Here is a 23,535-nt window from a genome sequence, read left to right as displayed (position 1 = left end):
TTATTTCACCATCAAATTTAGGGAACTTCCCACAGCTATAGAGGCTTATATCTGATATGGGCATGTAAGGAGAAGCTCCAGAGTAGATAGTAATAAAAATAGTGGCTTCTTATAATTGAATTTTTTTTGAAAGAGGTTTTTTTTTTTTAAGGATATTTTGCAAAGAAGAAATGACATTCTTACTCTAGGTAAAATACAGATAGAAATAGAAATCCTCATTTGTATTGTTCATTTGGACAAAAGCATAATGCTTCCATTGGTAGATACTTTTCATTAATAGCACTTAAACCTTGAGCCACTTGTATACCATTAGGATTTTTATGAGCAGAAACATCAAATGGTGGTAAGCTTTAATAATTAAACAAACATAAGTTAAAATTATGTTACACGTAAATTACAAATTGAAGCTAAAAGTTGAGGAAGTTTAATTTGCTCCCATGACCTTCTTATTCACTTTGAACAGATGCCAGCATTTTATAGTTCTCATCCAGTCACCACTTTCTAGTCTAAACATACTTTATGGTTCCCTGGGGTTTTGATTCTAGAAATTGATTTTTAATATTCATTTCTAACAGGTAAGAAAACATTTTTCTTCTCTAACCACAAATCTATTATCATACCTTACAAGATTTGTAATAGTTCCTTAGTATCATGTAAAACCTAGTCCCTTTCAAATTTCCTTGATTGTCTAAAAATGTCAACTTGCATTTGGTTAAGTCTTGTAAATTTTTAAGCATAATGCATTTTTTGACATCCCTGCATATAATGACATATTAACTAGATTTGTTAATGATTCTATGGGTTCCTAATCTATAGTTGAGGATCAGCTCAAGTAATGGGATTACTTGGTTGGTGAGGGCAGGGAATTCAGCTCTTATGTAAGATTTTGAAGTATATACATAGTTAAAAGCCAGTGACATTGCCTTTTTTCCCTATTAGGTAAATGGCCTGTTCTGGAATGCAGATTCCACTGTGCTTGCAGTTTGGCTAGAAGACCTTCAGAGGGGAGAAAACTGCACTTTAAAAACCTATGGTAAGACAGCACCTAGCATCTTAGCCCCATGCCACATAAAATGTCGTTGAAAGTAGTAGGCTATGGAGTTGCCTTTCTCCCTTCTGCTTTGTCCTGTAATGGAATCGGAGATAACTGAGGGGGATAAATGGAAATGAGGGAATGGTTTGGTTTTGATTATTTAGGGATTTTTAGTCATGTATCATTTAGGGTTCTCTAGACAAATAGGTTGACAGGTTGGAAATTCAGTTAAGAGTTGATATTTCAGTCCTGAGTCTCAAATTTATAAGGACAGGCCTGAACTCTGGAAACTCATGCAGGTTCTGTCTTACAGTCTTGAGGAGGAATTCCTTCTCTGGGAAACCTCAGTTTTTACTCTTAAGGCCATAAACACCTTACATGAGACTCCCTCACATTATGGAGGATAATCTTTTGTATTTAAAGTCAATTGATTGTGAAGGGTAATCACATCTACAAAATACCTTCCAGTAATATCTAGGCTCTGTATGAATAGTGTTACTGCAGGAAGCTAAAGTGCTAGCCATAGGAAAACTATAGCAGTGAAAGAGAAACGGCATTAGATACAAGGAAGAATAATCTGTGCCTTTTTATTGTAGATTAGATTGTAAATATGTATTTTTCAGTATATGTGTAATATGAGAAAATATTAGAAAGTAAAGATGAAGAAACAGAATTTTTCCATAATTCTGTTGCTCAGTAATGAGCACTATTAAAATTTTCTTGTCTTCCAGATTCTATGTGTATGGCTATGATCTCATTTTTGTTAAGTATATAAGTATGATACATGTAGTTTTATAACAGACATCTTTCCATTTCAGATACCCATGGACATAATTTTAAATTGCTGCATAATATTCATTTGTGCCACAGCTTATTAAATCTCATTCTGTTATGCACTTAAAGTTTTGTGATTTTTCATATCAACAAAAATGCAGTGAACATTTTTGTTGATAAATCTTCTCGCTTGATTGTTTTTTTAAGTGGCTTTCAAACTTTTTAATCAGTAGAACTTTTTCTTTAGCTGAAATGTTATTTAGAAGCTCATTTAATTCATTCATGGCACAGTCCTTCTCAATGCTGGCTATGCCTTTAGAAAAAAAAAAAAAATGCCATCCAGGCCTCATCTCAGAGTTGAATTTGTTGTGTTAGAATGGCGTGTTAGAATGTGTACATCAGTGCTTAATTTAAAAATAAAAAAGCTTCCAGTTGATTATTAATATGCAGCCAGAGTTGTGAACCACTGATTAGCCAGAGTGTCAAGGGCTGGCACTGTGTTATGCTCGGAATAAAAATATTGCTCAGGAACAGCCCCATTGTCTGTCCTCACAAAGCATGAGTATGTAGTCTAACTTAGCAACTTACAGCTTGGTAAAAGTGTTCTAACAAAGGTTGGTTTCAACATCATTAGGTCTTTCCCCCTCCAGCTTTATTGAGATTGAATTGACACACATTGTGCAAGCTTAAGATGTATGCTATGATAATCTGACACGCATATGTTTTGTGAAATATTTACCACAGCAAAGTCGGTTAACATCCAACTTTGGATGGTTAATTCCCATTTTGGTTATTACGGCAAGAACATTTAAGACCTACGCTCATAGCAACTTCTGAGCGTACCATACAAATTGTTAACCATAATCACCATGCTCTGTGTTAGATTCTCGGAACATGAACTCGAAGTTTGTGCTGTCATCAGCATCTCCCCCATTTCCTCTGTACCCCAGGATTAGATCTTATTCTTTTAACAGATGTTGGAAGGAACAATTGCTGATGAAGGATTAGTATTGATCTTCTTCCTTGGAGAGCTGAATTATGCTTAATACCAGATCGCCGGGACATAACTGCATGTAAAGCTCCTAGAAGAAAATAATAAGCATCTTAAGCCTAATACAATATAGTGATGCTAATCTAATGTTCTCAAATTGAGTGTTGTCATACTTTTAATCTAATTGCCAAATTTTCTTTCTAAATCTTTATATGAGAACACAACTCACTAAAGCACTGTCTTCCTATTAATTTTCTGTCCACATGACCCTAAAGTTTAAAAGTAGAGACAGCATAAATGTGTGCTTCTGGCCTTAGATTATCCCCATGGAAAACTACTTCTTGACTATTATTATCATTACTATTACTATTTGAGTGAAGAGGCTAAGCAGGAAGGGTCATTTGAAAAAGGAACACTTGCCCCTATCCCTGTCCAGCAGGTAATAGGCAGTCTGGTCCTCTGGCCTCTGACGTTTTTCCTCTCATTTCTCCCTTGCAGTGCAGCTCTGGACTGTGGGGAACTATCACTGGTATCTCAAGCAAAGTCTGCCCTTCAGCACCTGCGGGAAGAGCAAGCTTGTGTGTCTGATGTGGGACCTGGTGACCCCATACCGGCTCCATATTCTCTGCCAGGGCTGGCATTACCTCTGCTATGACTGGCACTGGACGACTGACCGGAGCTCAGGAGATAATTCGAGTGATATGGCAAACGTGGCTGTCATTGATGGAAGTAAGGAGCTAGAAAGCATGTCAGTGAGCCTGTTCCTGCAGATGTGATGGTTTAACTAAAACTGGGAAATTTTGGCTTGTGTGGTGCTTTGGTTGTTTGGTTTATTTTTACTTATTTCTTGTTTCATTTTGATTGGATGGGGATGCCCTTAGTGGGGGCATGTACTCTGCTGAGAATCATATCCCTTCCTCCTCCTCCTCCTCCCTCCCCCTGCCCACCCCAATTCTTCATGAATTTACCTCTCTGGCCTTTGAAGACATTGAAAATTTTGACCCCAAGTATAGAAGAAAACTGATTTTGTGGCATTGGTGTGTGAGCCTTATCTCCTAGCTCTGACATAGATTTACATTGACCCTTGCCCCCACCTCACTTGGGTTGCTTTGTTTTTTAATATAATACTTGTTAATTGTATAATCTATCCAATACGTTCAAGTCACAGATACTGTCTAATGTGAGGATTGGTTGGTGTTCTTTGTATGATGGGGAGAGGGAATTGGGGCAAGAAGTAGTCACCTGAATAGATGGTTTACCTACTGCTGATAACATAAAGAAAACTTGTTTCTAAGATTGCAATGTGTGATGCTGTGCGAATTTTATTCTCTGTAGCAGTCCTAATATAATTTTATAATTATATGTTCTGTACAGGGGACTTAATCAGATAGGTCTTATTACTAAAAACGTGCATCAGGGAGTGGTTTAAAGATTTCGAAGGGAATCATTGCCTTGGTTCAGTCTGGCTTGGTCGCATGCCTTGGTTTCAAGCTAGACCCAAAGGCCTTCTTGCCCTCATTGGACTGCTCTGGACCTGGAGGTGACAGTAGCCAGACAGAGACAGAGCCCTGACACTTAAGCTTCGCTTATTTACAATAAAAACACCAAACATTTTTAGGAATTGCTGTATATTTTCTATCACCGTTATTAGTGCCACCGTGCTGTCAGATGTTGCACTTTACAAATGAAACATGCATGTATCTGATCTCTTCTCTCTCTCATACCCAGACAAGGTATTGGTGACAGTCTTCCAACAGAGTGTGGTTCCACCTCCCATGTGCACCTACAGATTGCTGCTCCCGCACCCTGTGAATCAAGTCATGTTCTCTGCACATCCCAAAAAGAGTAACGACCTTGCAATCCTAGATGCCAGTAACCAGATTTCTGTTTATAAATGTGGTATGTTCAAAACCATTAACCAAGAAGTTCTGAACCATGTCCCTCCTGCACAAAAGAGAGTTACAGTGTGGTGTTACCTTAGCTCCAGAATAATTAATCTCATTATTATGATAATATCTAATGAATTTGTGGGGTTTTGGAGTGGGAGGGAGTCTGATCCCACTCTGGCCTATAAGAGCGATTCCCTTTGCTTGTTGAACTTGAAGAGTCCGTGATTGAAGAATAACATTCACCCTGGAAGTAGCAAAGTATCTTATTGCATCTTTAACATGTTTTAAGGTTCCATTGCCTTTGCACAGATTTCCATTTGATCCCACAGCCTTCCTAGGAGTGGCATCAGAGCTGGTGTTTTTCTGTTCTTTTTTTTAAGATTTTATATGTTTATTCATGAGAGACGCAGAGAGAGGCAGAAACATATAGGCAGAGGGAGAAGCAGGCTCCCTATGGGGAGCCTAATGCAGGACTCAATCCCAGGACCCTAGAATGAAGACCCAAGCCAAAGGCAGATGCTAAACCAATGAGGCACCCAGGTGCCCCATGTTTTTCTGTTCTATAGATGAGGGAAGAGAATGCCAAAGTGTTTGCAGTTTGCTTGAATAAGAATGGATGAGGATCTCACTTAGGTGTTCTAGCTTCTCCACCTGTCCTTCCACCATCCCATTTCTGTGAGTTTTTAGTTGCTTTCCTGATGTGTAGGAGAAGCCGACATTTGTTTTTATCTGTGAGTTCTGTGATCATGGTGTAAATTATACTGGCACATGATACTGGTAGCATTGTTTACAAATCATCTTGGATTCTCAGCTTTAAAAGTAAACAGAATTAAGAGGTTGAGATGTGGTTATTTCTAGATTGCTTTATTTCTAAAGTGGGGTTAAATGCAGGATTAGTACCCTTAGTATTAGGAAAAATGTGTGTGGGTTACTAAGATAGTAACTGCATTTTTATTTTCTAGATGATAGTCCAAGTGTGGACCTTACAGTGAAGCTGGGAGCTGTGGGTGGAAATGGATTTAAAGTTTCTCTTAGAACACCTCATTTGGAAAAGCGATACAAGTAGGTTGTTTTTTTATTACCTTGTACCTCTGGGAACAGCAGTTAGTCCTAAATTCAGCCAACTGTTACTGTTCCATGCCTGTTGCTGAATGAAACAAGTAGATATGATGCCTGGGCCCTGGTTTTTCAGCCTGGTGGGGAAGTCTATTATCTTGTATCTGCATGCCATATGCTGATGGGTGGCAGTGGAGCCAAGCTGGTAGTTGGCTTAGAAGCCATTTCTTCCAGCAGCCCTTGGTTCTCCAGGGAAGGTCATGTAGGAAAGGTAGAGGTAAGGGTGGTAGGGCCAAGCTGCATTTGCTTGTGTATATGAGGGGCTCTCTTGTTCACATACTGGCTGACTGAATGCAGTCTCTGTCTTTGTTGCATCCCACACTCCGGAACTTTGGGTTGCTGTGTTTTGAGTCCCTCAGGTTGGAAATCAGAATGCATTTTCCCATTGAAACAATGTTATAAATGATTGGGTATAAATGAGTACCTCAGGTATAAGTATTGTGAAATGACCCTGAAATATAATTACTAATTATAATATGACTTCTGTGAGAATCCAGGATTTGATTGCATTCTATTTGATAAGCGCATGTTCTTTAACTCTGCCCCATGAGAGCATATGTTTATAAATTAATAGGGACAGTAAACTGACTAAAATGAGCAATATGTTTCTTAAGTATATGCAGTATATTTAATAGATCTATATAAGCTTTCAACCTGCTTATGATTTGGTGGCAGCCTATATAATGCTTAGTCGTTTTCAAAGAACATTTATGTGGATTATTTCATTTCACAGAATTGAACCCACTAGAGGACAGACTTAAGGCAAACTAGGAAGTGTGAGACAATTTAGAACATAATTTCATTTTTTTAAAAATTGAGAGGACAGCTCCAAGTCATTTAGGAGATTTCATGAAGGACATGAATACTTATCTTCATCTTTGAAGAAGAGATTAGGTTAGGATCAGCAGAGATGGACGGGGAGGGTTGGCCATGGTGAGAGAAGTGTGTCGGTGGGGACCGGAGGGAGTAATATACTCCCATGGTGGGAAGAACACAGTGGAGGGACTGGAGTCCTGGAAGAGCTGATTGAGTAGAAAGATCAGGGTAGTGACCCAGCTTCTTCAGTGCGTGCTGAGGATTTGCTACTTAAGCTAGAAGGCGGGAGAAGTAGCCCTTATGAGTTCCTGCCAGAGGTGGCAAAAATGTGCTATCCTCTGATGTGTTAATACTACAGGAGGCAGGTGTTACAGGCCAAAGAAACCATCTCTGAAGCTAATTAGTTGTTTTGGTATGAGATGCTGAAAAATACCACTCTTCTGAGACCCACGTATCTGCTGGAGCCTGGTTTAAATGCTGGCAAGTGGTGATGGGGAAGCCTCCGGAGTTTGTTACTATAGGGCCTGGGGCAAGTGATTTCTTGGATAGTCAGTTTCCGGAAGTGTTCTCTTCAAATCTAAAGATCTCAGAATATAAGAAGCCTAAATAAGTAGAAAAATATTCTGGCATTACCTCAGGTTTTGTCCCTCCAAATAATTAGGAATTGATCATATACAAAGTGGTTCATTCTTCACTTAGGAAAATCTCGGTCATACTAAGTTTGATTCATGTATTGCACGTTGTTCAATATTTAAAACAGACTTCAGTTTGAGAATGGTGAAGATCAAGAAATAAACCCATTGAAGTTCAGCCTTATCACCTGGATTCAGGAAGACGTTTTCCTGGCTGTAAGCTACAGTCCGTCCAGCCCTCAGTCTGCCATTCACCATCTGACTGTGGCCCCTTCTGAGGCGGATGACGAGCACAGGCAGCTCCATATTAGGTATGGCCACACTTCCCTGAATTTCATGTGCTCGTAGGCAGATGGTGTTACACTTTTGTCTTTTCTGGGTCTAGGATGATTTTGACTTCTAGTGAGCAAGATTGAGGGCAGGAGCTTCCTTGTTAAGCACACTTAGCAAGAGAGTGAAGTGTAGTTTTGAGTCACGTCAAGATACAAACCCAAAAATGCATCAAGAAGTGGGTGGAACATAGGACAAATACCAGTAGATGGGGCGAAACATTTTGAAGATGTGTTAAAATTTTTCATTCAGCATATACGTACATTCTAGCAGGGTAATTGTTCGCCAAAGAGAATTAACCGCTACAGTTACCCTTGTTAATAGGTCTATATACATGCACTTCACTTGGATGTGGTGACTTCGAAATGCTGCTTCTGGCTTCTTCTACATATTCAGTTTGGCACTTGACTACATGTAGTACCAGAAAGTCTTCTCTGTTTTCTCTTTGCTAAAATTTCACTGCTCGCTGGCCCTGAGTTTTGTTTTGATCCTAGACTGCATCTTTGTCACAGTACAGGTTTCAGGTAATGAATGCTATTTTCTGTGACGCAAGCCCCATTGTGCAGTAGATAGCTTTGTGAGGACAGCTCCGAGAAAGCCTCAGGCTTCCAGTGTCAAAACTTGGCACATTACGTCTAAGCTAATGTTTAATCCTCAGGCTACTTTGTAATTGAGAGTTTCCTAGGCAGATTATAATTCTGAAAAAACCCTTGTTGCAAAATTAGGAACTTTTTTTTATTGTATACACAAAACATACTCCATTGTAGTCACTAACTACTAATTTTTGACTCGCATCCAGACGGATACAGGAAGTGTTCTAGCTATATGCAATACTCAGTTAACCGTAACTGGAGCTTTTAAAAAGCAGAATGGATGGGAGATGGGTGAAACAGGTGATAGGGATTAAGGGGGACACTTGTGATGAGCCCTGGATGATGTCTGGAAGTGTTGAATCACTATATTGTACACTTGAAACTAATACTACACTGTTACCTACATTAGGATTAAAATAAAAATAATAAAAAGTAATAGCAATTTACATCCGGAAATACCTAAATTGTACAAATTTCTGCTTCTGCAAATTTGAAATTCTTTTTCATCAGATTGTATAAAGAAAACCTAGATCCATCTCATTTGCTGTAAAGGAAATGAGAAGCCATTTAAAATTTCTGTTGCTTTGATTTTTGTTTCCCCCCCAAAAAGGGCTATTTTGTTTATATACAGTATTAATGTCTTTAAGGAATATAAAGTCTCTTAATTAGCTTATGGGTTTTTATACCATATATATATGATATTTTATATCTTACATTAATATACCTTACATTCTGTAAAAGATACTCTTTTAAATGCTGTGGTAACTTATTTCTCATACTACCTCTTTGAAGTATGTATTATTAGCACCCTTGTTTTATAGCCAGACCACGAAGGTACAGAGCAGTTAAGTAACTTGCCTGTCATCATATAGGTAGAGCCTAGATCCAGTCCCAGTCAGTTGTGGTCTGGAGTGTCTTCTCTTAACCTATTCACAGATAATTTATCCTCACAAAATTTGGGCCATTCTTTATATTGGCCAAAAGGTCTCTGAATAACGATTAGCATTGGCAACACTTGCTTCTTTTTTACTTTTTCCACTTCTATTAAGACATATCTACTCTCTGTTCATTGACACACGAAAAAAAAAATATAATGACAGTAACAGTTTCCCCTCTTCTCATTAATGAAGACCCACAGATTTCCATGAGTGAATATGATAGCAATAAGAGATACTGAGTATGCTCATTTTCCTACAGATTCATTGCTTTATTTACTACAGTATGTATTTTAAGGAGACAGAAATGATACCATGCATGTCTAATGAAGACATTAAGTTGTTATAAATTGTATTAAGTTGCTGCCAGAATGGGAGTGATGACCTCACAGCGTAGACACCTAGCTTATTGGCATTGTGGAAAACAGTGTCATGTGATGGGTCATTATTTTGTCTGGGCTACTGCTTGCAATATTTATCTATCAGTGTGTATCTTCGTGCACGTGTGTGTATGTATTATGTATATATTGTATTGAATAGGCAGTGCAGCCCAAAGGTCAATTGCTTATTTCTTTTTCTGTTCTGCAAAATCAGTGAAATGCTACTACTTTTGAGAAAAGTGGTCTGCTCACATTCCCAGTCTTGCTTTTTTTTTTTTAATTTTCATCAGTTCATCTGTGACAGTGGATGGAGTCATAATCAGTCTGTGTTGTAATTCCAAGACCAAGTCTGTAGCATTGCAGCTGGCTGGTGGCCAGATACTTAAGTACTTCTGGGGTGAGTATCAGAATGTTAGGAAAGCGAGTTTATGACTTACATAAATGTTTAATTCTTAAGAATGTTTGCTCGTGAGTTTCTTGTCAGTGCCACATTGACTGTTAAGTTTTTTAACCGTCCTAGAAAACCATAAGCTGTAGAGTGGAACTAGCAGATGGATTCTATCCCTGTTTTCTCCTATATTGGACCAGGGTGTCCTAATGAGTTTCCAAAATATACGTGGAAAGTGATCCAAATTGCATGTTAAATGTTTCAGCAAGTATTGATGCAACAGTGTTTTACAGCGAGTGTACCAGCTTTTTGTAAATCTCATCTGCCAATCCTGCAGAGTCCCCCTCTCTGGCTGTTGAGCCATGGAAGAACCCTGGTGGATTTCCTGTTCGGTTTCCTTATCCGTGCACTCAGACTGAATTGGCCATGATTGGGGGAGAGGTAAGTGAATGCAGGGCCGAAAGCTTTACCACTTAGAATGTTGGCCCAGGGAGGTGGGGGGGGGTAGGGCAACTGGGTGACAGGCACTAAGGAGGGCACTTGATGGAATGAACACTGAGTGTTATACCGTATGTTGGCAAATTGAATTTAAATTTTAAAAATTTAATTTAAAAAAAATGGTGGCCCAAGAACTGATGGCATTTGGTAAAAGGATGTGGGCTTGGGAGGTAGATATGGGTCTCCACCTAATCTCAGGGTATCAGAAGTTTCTGAGCCTTGGCCTCTTCATGTATGAAATGGGATTAAGAGATCATCCAGGATGTATTTAGCAGATAGTTGATTCCTTTCCTTGGAGCTATACATTAAAAGACAGAAAAATGCAGTTGATAGACTTTTAGCCCCTGTTGTACAGATTATTCAGAGTTAGTTTTATTTAAGTACCATTTGGGGACAGCAAAAATGTAATCCCCAAAATAGTATTCAGTAGGTTGTCATTCATCAAATATTGGAATGTCTGTAATTGTGTTGGGTGGGTGGATACAGTGGTTACAGAACAAAATAGCTGACTAACCTCTGCTCTTCTGGAATTTATAATCTATCAATATAGATATGATTGTCCCCTCTGATAGGAGAATGAAGGAATGGACAGGGTGTGGTGGTAGTATTGAGGTGTTCGGTGGCTAATGAGAGGGTGGTAACTCTGAGGATAGGTAACTGTATTCAGTCTTGACATGGACTTCGTTATGAAACCACAGGGCAATAGAACTATGTAATAGAAAAATTAGTTTAACAAAGTTGGTTAGAACTGTTTGTAATTTCAGTTTTGTCTCTTTGCAGGAATGTGTCCTTGGTCTGAGTGACAGGTGTCGTTTTTTTATCAATGACACTGAGGTAACAGGGCTTGGTTTGGTGTGGGATCTTTTTCAGTTTTGGCTCCAAATGATAAAGCTAACTTTCCCCTTTGCCTTGTTGTAGGTTGCTTCAAATATCACATCATTTGCAGTATATGATGAATTTTTATTGTTGACCACCCATTCCCATACCTGCCAGTGTTTTTGCTTGAGAGATGCTTCATTTAACAGTAAGTGTTCAGCATGTATAGTAGAAAATAGTCCCTCTTCTAATATTTTTTGTCCTTTGAAGTCTTAATGACTTTTAATGTTCACCACCTACTTTGGCTTTTTATCAGAGTCCTAGACTGAGAAAACCTTTAGAGTTCATGTACTTAGCCCCTAATCTCAACATAGTTCAATATTTTACATGAGTTAGCAAAGACCTCCAGAGAAGGAGGTCCTCCATGGACCAGAACATTGTGAAATTAAAATGTTTTCAGGATTATATAACTAATGCAGTATTTTACCTTAGGTTACCATGTAGATGCAAACTGGGTCTAACTTCTTTGTAATCTTCCTTTGCTCACTGTGACTACCCTCCATTGTAGATGTGAAAGACTTCCTTCCTCTCATGGTTTATAGAAAACTGTGTCCATTTTTTCTTTAGTTCCACGTGTCTCCTTCCCCCACCGTGTGTGTGTGTGTGTGTGTGTGTGTGTGTTTCTTGTTCTAGAAAACTTCACTTTTAGTCTCTGCTTCCAACTTGGAAACCAGGAATCTTTCACTGATGTCATTTCACTGATGATGAAATAGAAAAACCGCATCCTCCCTGTGTTTTCTAAATCAGTTGAGAAGCTATGTATGTGAATATGCATGAGGGCTCTGTGAAAGAGAAAGCAGGTTCTAGGAATGATATAGTCAGAAAGGCTACTGGTCTTAAGGTTGAGTGGGAGAGCAAAGGGGTATGGTTGTTAATTGCTTTCTTCTATTTTGTTTTTGTTTTTTAAAATTTTTTTAAAGATACTAGTTATTTGAGAGAGCACAAAATGAGGGGCAGAGAAAGAGGGAGAAGCAGACTCCTCGCTGAGCAGGAGCCTGATAGGGGCCCCTGGAATCATAACCTGAGCTGAAGGCAGACACTTAACTGACTGAGCCACCCAGGCATCCCTGCTTTCTTCTATTTTGGATCATATGTTCAGTTTGGACTATGGTTAATGGAAAGTGGCTTGTCATGACAGTGATTCTTATGGCCTAGCCACTGGTGTTTTTAGCCTTACATGCAGGTCTGAGCAGCAGCCATGTGTCTAAAGGGGAATCTCTGCGGAAGGTGGAGAGGGGTTCACGTATTGTCACCGTTGTACCCCAGGACACAAAGCTTATATTACAGGTAAGCTAACTTTTCAGGGTGTGTTTCCGATTATTATTAGACTGTCAATACGAAACAGTTCTTGCAGATTGTATTTTAGGCCCTCTTATCATTTGTAACAGTTTATCATAAGCCAATCCTTCCTGGGTGCTAGGTTCTGTTAGCTTTACATAAAGGAGTAAAGTTAGTTCAGGCTGTGCCCAGCAAGGCTAGAAGAGAAGGTTGTCTGGAGCACAACTAGATTCTGCAGGAAGTGTGCTCATTTTTATAGTATTGTAGTTCTCTATGAAGAGTTAGGTAAAGTATATCCTGGGTATTTAAATTTTTTCTATTCAATTAAAAACATTATTGTTCTGATTTATTTAAGATGCCAAGGGGAAACTTAGAAGTTGTTCATCATCGAGCTCTGGTTTTAGCTCAGATTCGGAAGTGGCTGGACAAGTAAGAACCATGTATATAACTAGTTTACTTGTTACAACTTCTGTGTGAAGATAATAATTATTCTGTTAAAAATTTTAAAACTTAAAGTATGAGAAAGGTGTACTACACATGTCATCAATCAGATTCTCTGAGGCTTTTTTTTTCTTCCTATACTTTGATTTTTGTATTACAAAGTCTGATAAGTATTCCTTGTAGAAAGAATGATGAAACATACCATGCAAGACAGGGTTTCCTAGCCTGAGGGGATCCATATGGGTTTCAGATGGTCTGTGAACCCAGGGAAATTGTACCAAACTCTGTGTGTATTTATTCAAGCAGAAGGCCTAAGGCTTTTGGCAGATGTACAGAGGAGCCTGTGACCCAAAAATGCCTGAGCCACTGTTGTGAAGGAAATGATCCATTGTTAATTTATTTTAGGGAAACTTTGTATTAGAAAGACCTTTCTTAACATCTTGTTAAGAGAGAAAGTACACCCAAGTTTTGTGATGATTTTCTGTCACACATATGTGGGGATATAGTCCACCAGATTGCCATGGTGACTAAGTCCCACCTTTTAAGAAGGCAAGTGAATCTGGTACCTGATTTTTCATTCTGTTAGTTGAGAGTAGCAACCCAGTAGTAGTTGTTAAGTATAACTGGTTTGTATCATAAGGAAATGTGTTGGATCCAGGGAGTTTAGTTTTTATAATATGACCTTTGTGTTCATTCCCTGCTGCTTCACAGACTTTTTTTTTTTTTTCAGACTTATGTTTAAAGAAGCATTTGAATGCATGAGAAAACTGAGAATCAATCTCAATCTGATCCATGACCATAACCCTAAGGTAACTTTGTAAATGTGATATTAACTCAGCCTACCTAAAACTTGATCCAGTGCGATTGGAACTAAAATTTTTTTGTCCTTTTTTTTTTTTTTTTGGGTAGGTGTTTCTTGAAAATGTGGAAACCTTCATAAGGCAGATAGATTCTGTAAATCATATTAATTTGTTTTTCACAGAATTGAAGTAAGTATTTTGAATAATTTGTGAGTATCATATCCACAATTTATCTAGTTTAGGAAATCAAACAGATAAGTAGCTAGAGGAGAAAAATTAACTTGGCGTTTGATACTGTTTTTATCACTATAACTCTCAGATGCCACCTGTAATAGATTTTTGCCCTTTACCCTTTTTAAAAACAGCCTATTTAAAACTAAGACTTGAAAACACGTCATTTAGAATTATAATTGACTGTTTTTAGGTGTACCTAGGGACTATGTGTCTCATGAAATTGAGGGCAAATGGCATGTTTTTCTGCAATGTCTTGTTTCCAACCTAAGAAACAATTTTAATCATATAAGAAAAGTTAAGAGAATTGTCGAGTTAGCATCCTGTGCCACCACCTAGACTCTCTAGTTCATATTTTCCTATGTGTGCTTTGTCATGATGTACCATCTGTCCATGTCATTCATCGTTTTTAAGGCAAATTTTAAGTTAATTGCAGCTGTCAGTCTACTTTATCTCGTAATCTCGTAATATTTCACTTTGTAGAATGCTGACTAGAGTGCATTCTCTGCGAGTCAGATTCACATGTGGTGAAACGCATAAATCATAAATGCACTATTCAGTGAGTTCTGACCAGTGTGTACTTCCATGTACCCAAACCTCTGTCAAGATAGAGAACACCTCCTTCACCTCAGAAAGTTCCTCCAAACCTTGTGTCAGTCAGTCTTGTCCCCACCCACTAGGCAACCACTGTCATGAGTTTTTCACTGTGGATCAGATTTGCCTGTTGAAGAACTCTATATAAGTGAAATCCTATGGTATTTACTCTTCCTAGTAAGTTAGGCTGCTCTCATTCGGCACATTACCTTGATTCACCCATGTTTTTGCTGGTATCACTAGTTTGTTCCTGTTTACGCCTCAGTAGTGTGCCCTCATGCAAATATGCTACAATTTGTTTATTTGTACCCCTGCAATTGGACACCTGGTCTGTACCCAGTTTGGGGCTAATGTGAATGAAACATCTATATCACTGTACAAGCGTTTGTGGATGTGCTTTTAAAAAGAAAAGATTTAGCGGGATGCTTGTGTGGCATGCTCACATGATGCTCAGCAGTTGAGCGCCTGCCTTTGGCCCAGGCCGTGATCATGGAGTCCCAGGATCAAGTCCCACATCAGGCTCCCTGCATGGAGCCTGCTTCTCCCTCTGCCTATGTCTCTGCCTCTCTCTCTCTCTCTCTGTGTCTCTCATGAATAAATAAATGAAATCTTTAAAAAACAAACAAAAAAAGATTCAGTTATTTGAGAGCGGAAGAAGGAGAGAGTCAAGCAGGGCGGAAGAGCAGAGGGAGCCTGACTTGGGGCTTAAACCCAGGACCCCGAGATCATGACCTGAGCCAAAGCCAGATAATTAGCAGCCAGCTGAGCCACCCAGGAGCCCCTCATTGTAGACATGTTTTCATTTCTCAATTTGTTTGTTCATTTTTCACCTTATGTGAATATGATGAGCCTGTTTTCCACATTTGGTCTTAGCCAAAAGGCTGAAAAGCGATGAAACTTTTCCAAAAGCCATTTTTATTACCTCTTCAGCATGCCTGGGTATATGTCAGTCATTTGGTATCAGGAGCCACATGTTCAGTTAGTGACCTCTTAATGACTTGTTCTTAGGGAAGAAGATGTTACAAAGACCATGTATCCTCCACCAGTTACCAGCGCTGTCCAGCTGTCCAGGGATCCTGATGGGAAAAAAGTAGATCTTATCTGTGATACTCTGAGAGTAGCCATGGAGAGCATCAATCCCCACAAGTATGTGCGCCATCATTAGTTGGCACTTTTTGAGTCACAGAAGCGTACTGCTATCCTTACTCACCTTGTTCATTCTTATTCTGGTGTTTTTCACTTACCTCAGGTATTGCCTGTCAATACTCACCTCTCATGTGAAGAAAACAACCCCAGAACTGGAGATTGTGCTGCAGAAGGTACACGAGCTTCAAGGTAGAGACCCATTCACGGTTGGTATTTCACGGGGCCTCGGCTGTCACCAGGCTTCCAGGCTTCTGGAGAGCTCATTGACCACAGTCAGAGCCACATCACACATTAATATGTGGCTTTTTGGTTGCCATTTTAAGACCTGTGTCAGTTTTTTTGAGCACTTCCCTACAAAACTTGTACAAAAGAAATCATATGGTATCCAATTCTGTCAAGAAAGTTTGTTACTTTTTCTTTTTGGTTATGTTGCTACATGTGTGGGTTTTTTCCGCAACTGGCTTTGTTGTGTTTTGTTTCCGTACACTCTGACAGGCAGGACTCCACCAGTTCCTGATGCTGTGAGTGCTGAAGAGGCCCTGAAGTATTTGCTGCTTCTGGTAGATGTTAATGAGTTATATGATCATTCTCTCGGGACCTATGACTTTGATTTGGTCCTCATGGTAGCCGAAAAGTCACAGAAGGTACGTGCTGTTAACTGCTTGAATGTCCTTTTGGATCTTGGTTCTGTGGTTGTGGCAGTTGGAAACCCTGCCCTGGGCAGCACGGGATCTTGTCTGATGTGAACACAGCGAGTACAGGCCTGGGGGGCAGAGCTGGGGCTTTCCAGGGTTTCTGCTTCTAAGCCTCATTCTCTATCATAGTTCGGGGCTGATCAGTGTTTTGGATGCCAGGTTGAAAAAGTGAAATAAAGTTACATGATTATTTTTAAGATTATGGTCATACATGTGAACAAATTCTCTTGTAGAGGAAATACAGCGAATGATTCCTATTCCCATGCAGTTCCTTCTTAGATGGCTGGCAAGTGGGCGCACAGAGAATAGGAAGGTTTGGGGCCTCTTGTCCCACCTTGGCATGCTCATTGAAAAGCTTGGGCGCCCCTGGTCTGCACAGTGTTCAGTCTGGTTTCTACAGCCTCAGTTTCATCCTGTCATCCTTCTTCTTGCTCTTGCCAGAAGCATCTTTCCAAAAGGAAATTTTGATCCTTCATTCTCCTATTTGAAATCCTTCGTAGGCTCCCCATTGCCCCTGGGATAAAGTTCAGAAGCTGTAATACGACTTAGGCACCTGCCTCCCAGGACCTGGTCTCTGTGTATCTGCTCCTCTTGATGTTGTGCCTTTTTCTCAGCTCTCGGTAGAGGAGAAGCGGTGCTTTTGTCCCCCTAGCAACCACACACCTCTGCAGGTAGTGTTATTTCTGCTTCCCATGGGCCTGTGGGCTTTCACCACCATCCCCTTCCCCATTCACCAGCCTAATTCTCACTCGTCTAAGGAAAGGATGCCAAGGTAGCATCCTGCCAGTGCTCCATTCTTGCCTCCCTGCCCACCCATAGGGACTGGATGAGATTGGCCTCATGCACTTCTGCACTCGTTGCCTACCCCTGCATATCATTCTAGCTCCTCTACTAGATGGTAGGTTTCCTGAGGGTGAGGCTTGGTTGTATTTTTTGTACATAGCGAATTATTTCTAAATGTTTGTCAGTTGAGCACTTTGGCCTGTAGTTGTTCTCTATATTACATGCATGAGTATTTAATTTTTTTCTCTTGGGTTTTTTTTTTCTAGATTATTATTACATGTATTTATTCTGTCTTCTGTCCAGTGAAATTGCATTAAGAACAAGGAGCATCTGTTCTTTAGAAAGAAAAGTTTTTGGGGCATGGCACAGAGCTGCAGACAGTGCTAATAAAATCTTGGTTGGCAGGGTCTTAGAGTTTTGTCTTCAACTCAGTACAATTTTACCTTTGTTTTAAAACTTGCTGGAAGGTAGGGCAAGTTGGTTAAGCGTCTGACTCTGGATTCCGGCTCAGGTCATGATCTCAGGGTCCTGGGATCGAGCCCCACCTCAGGCTCCATGCTCAGCATGGAGTACCCTTGGGATTCTCTCTTTCCCTCTCCCTTTGCCCCTCCCCCAACACACAAGTGTGCCTATGTGCACATTCTCTCTCTCTTTGTCTATAGAAGTAAAATCTTAATGGGACGCCTGGGTGGCTCAGTGGTTGAGCATCTACTTGTGGCTCAGGTTATGTTCCCGGGGTCCCGGGATTGAGTCCCACATCAGGTTCCCCACAGGGAGCCTGCTTCTCCCTCTGCCTGTGTCTCTGCCTCTCTCCCTGTGTCTCTCATGAATAAATAAAATCTTAAAAAAAAAAAAAAAAAAAACTTGTAGAGGGAGGGCATGAGATGTCATGCAAACAGCTCCAAGCACAATGCCTTGCACTTCTGGAGAAACTTGGATGCATTTTTGAATATCTTATACATTGAAACCTTGTTTTCCTTATTTGCCTCTTAAATAAGTGGTTGTGAAACTGAATAGGAGAACATCGTCATTATTCAGAATGAAGACAATGCTTATAGGTTAAAGCATTTTCACCAAAACTTGTTTTATGTTTCATTTTATATGTTATATAGTATGCGATTAATATACTAATGTAGTACGTAGCTTAAAAATTATGTAGCTTTTGGTTTATTGAGTATTATAATTGTTTTATGCATATTATAAATAAATGTAATTGTAAGCAATAAAAGTCACTTATTGGTGTGTGTGTTTGTGTGTGTGTTTTTAAGGATCCCAAAGAATATCTTCCATTTCTTAATACACTTAAGAAAATGGAAACTAATTACCAGCGGTTCACTATAGACAAATACTTGAAACGATATGAAAAAGCCATTGGCCACCTCAGCAAATGTGGTAAGTGCAAGGATTAATATGTTTATTTCTGCTTCAGATTTTCTTTGGAGCTAGACAGATCTAAGTTAAAGTGTTGGCTTAGACATAGACTGTAGTTTCTGCTCCTGAAAATTTAAAGTTAATGTATGTGCACCTAATTTTATCATATGTTCTGAAAAGCTGAAGGCAAAGCAAATGACTTGTAATGAACTAGAGGAGCTCCCTAACTAAAACAATGGAGCAGATCCTTTTTGGGTTAAGGATGACCACCTCCTAAATTCATTTCAGTATCTCAGAATGAAAATTGATAATTCACTTTTCTCCCATGGTATTTGCAAACACCTGAGGGACAGGTAGTTTATCTGGAGTGAGTATCGTGCCCACCGGTAGCTCCCAGAGGGACAGAGCTGTAATTGGTAGTGATGGAATAGGACTAGCACGATGCCAGTTGTTCTGCTTTACCCCAGCCCTGTCCCACGCTGGAGTTCCTGGTGTCAGCAGTTGTGGTTTTTTCCACAGAGCTAAGATGGGGATAAGGAAGTTACCTGGGTGTCATTGAGCTTCTTTGGAGAATCTAATTGAGCTGGGCTGGGATAGGACTCAGGCATCCGTATGGTTGATAAGCTCCCCAGATGATCCTAATGGAGGAGGTTGAGAAAACACAAGGTCAGGTGGTTATTTTATCAGGGATAGTGTATAAAGTAGCCTTTTACATAGAACTCTGATCCCAAGCAGTGCCTCTCAATACGTCGTATCTGCCAACGTGCTTTGCTAAAATTAAAACTCCTGTATTCTGTTTTCCTGATACTCTGATTCTGCAGGTCTTACCAAGGTCCCTTGTTGATTTCGTTGAGAGACCATTGGTATAAATGAAATCCATTATGCTTCTAAAGTCTTAAACTTGTGTGTGTATGAATCTTATTCTTCAGGACCTGAATACTTCTCAGAATGCTTAAATTTAGTAAAAGATAAAAACTTGTATAAGGAAGCTCTGAAGTTATACCCATCAGATTCGCAGCAGTACAAGGTGAGTGGAGTGCGAAATGAGGCTCTTCTGACTTTGCTTTGTCCCTTAGCTGGAAAGGGGTCAGGATCCCGAATTCTTGGTTTCAGGGTTTATCTTCAAATGAATTCACCTCATCTTGAAATCTTCTCTAAGAGAATGGCCCTGACCTACCCCTATTTGAAGAAATTGCCCAGGCTGGAAACCTAGGAGTTGTCCCCCATTCCTCATCATGAATATCATGGCAGCTTCTGCATGGGATACCTTGCTCCAGCGCAGCCTTGCTGTCACATGACAGGTCATCCTGAGGCGTGTAGATTTTTCTCATGTAGTTTAGAATAAAAGGATATACAGTTAGGTTGTTTGTTTAAACAAACATCTATTTAGTTTTGCTTATATGTCGGATACTTTGCTAAATGTACTGTATGATTCTCATAAAGACCTGATAAGGTGAACAGATGAGAAAACAGCTTGCTTCCTGGAGCTGGAGTGTGAAGCCACTGGCCTGGGATGCAGAGCCCAGGCTGTCTGACCCCAGAGCCTGTACCCATAACCACTGCTCATCCTTGCCACCATCACTGACTGCCCTTTGCAGTTGGTCCATGTCTCTGTGCTCTGGCTCCTGCCTGCTTTCTTAGCATCGGCTGCCCCTTCCAGGCCTCTTCCTGCCCCTGTGTTCAGCCTCACTTGTCTTTCAACTATCAGGTCTCCTCTGCCAGAAAGCTGTTCCAGGGCAAGGTGCCCAACCAAGCTCCCAGGTCACCTTCTTCCCTCAGTGATGACACATAACAAAGTGCTGATGCACTGATTTGTTTACCCCACCGCCTGTGGGCTGCTTAAAGGCAGGAACTTTGTGTGTCTGTGTTCCTGCGTAACATTGAGCCTGGGGATAGAGAATTGGGCTGATGGCTGCCTCTTGGCTCTTATTTTCATTGTCTCTTCCTCTCTTCTGTGGTCTCTTTTCTCCAGTCACCCCAGCCTTCTTCTTACTCCGTCTTGTGTATTCCCTACACATCCCTGCCAGATGGCCATGGTGCTTTCTGTAGCTCTTGGCCTGGGATACTCTGCCGTAACTCTTCACATGGCTTATTCTCCTCACAGTGCTCTGAAATAGCACCCCCATCTCGCTCTCTCTCGACCACTATGTCACAGGCCATATTGTGTTTATAAGTCCATTCTCTGTCTCCACAAGAGCAGGACCTTTTGGTGGTTCTTGTTATTTGTTTTTCTTGCCTGTTTGTTATTTTTTGCATTACTGTGTGATTCCTGCTGTCCTGAGTAGTACTCAGTAATTATTTGTTGAGTGGATACATGGCACATCCTCAGTGATTGAGATCACTGACTAACCACAGGATATTCCTAAGTAATTCAAGAGAGGGTCAAATGTAGTGACTGAGACAGCCTACATTGGAGGTTAAGAAACTGTACCTTTCCTTACTAACCCGCATCTCCTCTCGCCACAGGATATCAGCATTGCTTATGGAGAACACCTGACACAGGAGCATCTCTATGAGCCAGCGGGGCTTGTGTTTGCCCGCTGTGGAGCCCACGAAAAAGCTCTCAATGCCTTTCTGGCTAGTGGCAGCTGGCAACAAGCTCTCTGCGTGGCGGCCCAGCTTAACTTGACCAAAGACCAGCTGGCTGACCTTGGCAGAACTCTGGCAGGTAATCGTGGCTGTTCAGGTTTTCTGAAATAACTCTCCCAAAGGTGTTCTGTTTCTTCCTTTCTTTGGCAATTTTTGCAAGTAAATTTAGGACAGCATACCTTGAGGCAGTCTCCTGTTCACTAATAAAAATTAATGAGATGATATAGAAGGGTTTATTAAGTAAAGGTTAAAGTGCTACAGTGAGAGTCCCCCAGTACAGTGACATGATAAAGCTTCTGTCTCTCACAGAAGAACTGAGAAGTCCTTCCATCATGACACTGTCATCTCAGGCAGATGGTTGTAGCTGGATTTTTCTCCACACCCTTATTCCAGTCCTTAGCAAGAGGAAAAAGCTAGAGCTGCAGGAGAACACTGGAAGTTGGAAATGACCTGAAAGTTACACTGTTTCTTCTGTTCCATCTCATTTGCCAAAACTTACATCATATGGCCACACCTAGCACAGAGTAGCTGTGGGGCTATGTGCCCAGTCAGAAGGTAAACATGAGTTTTGGAGTGGAGCCATTCAGGTATAGACAGTAGATCACTGGGAAACCATAATAACATTTATGAGAAATGAGGTAAAAGAAAAGGCAAAATGTATAAGCATTCTGAAAGCAAAGGCAGTTTAGCTGTGTCAGGGTCTGGGGATTGTCTGAACCAGAGGCAGCCCTATGTCAGTCTGATTTCTTAGAGGGAGGGAAGCTTAAGGGCTACCTGGGAGAAGAGGTGAATAGGGGCTCTGCTCTCTCAGCTGTGCTTGAGGAAAGTGATTAGTGTATTATTCCCCCTGCCCTTTTTAGAGTTTTACAAATACTGTGGTTTTTTTTAAGATTTTATTTATTTAAGAGAGAAATCGAGAAAGAATGAGTGAAAGGAGGGGCAGAGGGAGAGGGAGAAGCAGACTCCCCACTAATTAGGAGCCCCATGTGGGACTTGATCCCAGGATCCTGAGATCATGACCTGAGTTGAAGGCAGGTGCTTAACTGACTGAGCTACTAAGGCACCCCAAAAATACTGTTATGGTTTCAAAAAAAATGCAGTCCTGAAAAAACTCCAATTTAAATCCTGTTAAATGTATATACAGTATCCTCCTTAGTTGTTTGCATTCTTCCTTTTTCTGTGGGTCATAAAAATGTGTAAGGTTACCACATTCTTTTTCTGGTTATTGGATCTGCAGGCTCTTCTATAAGGCCTCTTAATTTCCATTAAGAGTTTCCAAAACTCTTTAGTTTTTGTGAATTCCCTATATTAAGCCTTTTAGTTTCTCATTCTGGCTCCGTTGTTACTTCTGCTTTAGGAATTTATGTTTTGGTCGTTTATACCTTACAGCTCTGTTCTTCGGGACTATTATCATCTCTTACATTCTTTATAACTCCGAGCTTGCTGTTTGTCATGCCTTATGGTGTTCACCCAGTTCTCCTAGATGGTTAGCAAAAAAAGGTAGGGAAGGCGGTGGTCAGAGATTGTTGAGAAACGGTAGAAGGTGGAGTCACTTCATGTGCACTTTAACTTAGGCAGTTTATATAAAAAAGAAAGAGCTGTTTAAATTGTGGAGATGATTCTACCTGTTTTTATCAGGGATGATACATGTACTGGAGTTTGCCTGAGAGGGGATACATGAATCTGCCAGCCCCGTAGTCAATTTCAGGTCTTGTGTGCCTCTCACAGCATGATTATCTCAACTGTACCGAGTGAATCGAGGATCTAAAGATACCGCATGACCACCCCCTCCCCACCCCCCAGCCAGCTACCTTCATCTTAGTGCTCAACCAAAGAACAGCAGCCTCTTCCTATTTGAGGAAGAAATGGATGAGCCAGAGATGCTAGGTCAGTTTCCCATACCTGTGCCTTTATAAGCTTTTTTGATGGATGGTTTTGACAATACATGGGTTTCACATTCCATGCTAAATTTAGATCATAACTGTCATTTAAGATAGGACTCTGGTATTCCTGCCTATTTCCTAACAGAAATTCACAAAGTATATATTTTGGTAAATTATGAAGATATATTAGTGAAACATTTCAGCAAAGGAATCTGTTTAGCTTTGTTTTGCCCAGTGTTTCACAAATTTACTTGACCTGAGAATGGTTTTTTGGTGTTGCCTTTTATTATCCTATGGAACAGTTAGGGAACACTTTGGGAAATGCTATTTTAAAGCAGTTTTATTTGACTGTATACTGTAAAGCTCACAATTTGTAGAGGACCATTTTTATTTTAAAAGTACCTCCTGTGCCTGGGTAGTGTAGTCGGTTGGGCGTCTGACCCTTGGTTTTGGCTTGGGTCATGGACTCAGGG

General features: G+C 40.3%; 1 protein-coding gene and 1 long non-coding RNA gene across 4 annotated transcripts in view; one reads left to right on the top strand and one right to left on the bottom strand.

Moving 5' to 3' along the window:
* The window catches only part of ELP1 (elongator acetyltransferase complex subunit 1), a 58,628-nt gene that overhangs the window by 10,567 nt on the left and 24,526 nt on the right, over positions 1-23,535 (top strand). For all 3 annotated transcript variants that reach the window (XR_013388280.1, XM_077912824.1, XM_077912823.1), the window contains exons 10-28: positions 940-1,033; positions 3,297-3,527; positions 4,527-4,697; positions 5,650-5,749; positions 7,380-7,562; positions 9,780-9,886; positions 10,215-10,318; positions 11,156-11,209; positions 11,294-11,399; positions 12,423-12,538; positions 12,885-12,958; positions 13,701-13,779; positions 13,880-13,959; positions 15,604-15,741; positions 15,845-15,930; positions 16,237-16,385; positions 18,488-18,611; positions 19,520-19,617; positions 21,057-21,258. Coding sequence is in view for 2 of the 3 variants with exons in the window: in XM_077912824.1 (XP_077768950.1) it covers positions 940-1,033; positions 3,297-3,527; positions 4,527-4,697; positions 5,650-5,749; positions 7,380-7,562; positions 9,780-9,886; positions 10,215-10,318; positions 11,156-11,209; positions 11,294-11,399; positions 12,423-12,538; positions 12,885-12,958; positions 13,701-13,779; positions 13,880-13,959; positions 15,604-15,741; positions 15,845-15,930; positions 16,237-16,385; positions 18,488-18,611; positions 19,520-19,617; positions 21,057-21,258 (2,296 nt within the window). In the remaining variant the exon portion in view is untranslated. The remainder of the gene's footprint in view (positions 1-939; positions 1,034-3,296; positions 3,528-4,526; positions 4,698-5,649; positions 5,750-7,379; positions 7,563-9,779; positions 9,887-10,214; positions 10,319-11,155; positions 11,210-11,293; positions 11,400-12,422; positions 12,539-12,884; positions 12,959-13,700; positions 13,780-13,879; positions 13,960-15,603; positions 15,742-15,844; positions 15,931-16,236; positions 16,386-18,487; positions 18,612-19,519; positions 19,618-21,056; positions 21,259-23,535) is intronic.
* On the bottom strand, positions 1,012-23,129 carry LOC144322626 (uncharacterized). The gene is made up of 4 exons (XR_013388283.1): positions 22,991-23,129; positions 19,136-19,228; positions 15,518-15,671; positions 1,012-2,889 (listed from the first exon to the last, which is right to left on the bottom strand). It is a non-coding gene; the product is annotated as an uncharacterized LOC144322626 (long non-coding RNA).

Source organism: Canis aureus, chromosome 10, assembly GCF_053574225.1.
Source record: "Canis aureus isolate CA01 chromosome 10, VMU_Caureus_v.1.0, whole genome shotgun sequence".
Classification (NCBI taxonomy): Eukaryota; Metazoa; Chordata; class Mammalia; order Carnivora; family Canidae; genus Canis; species Canis aureus.
This window is presented reverse-complemented; position numbering and strand designations above follow the sequence as displayed.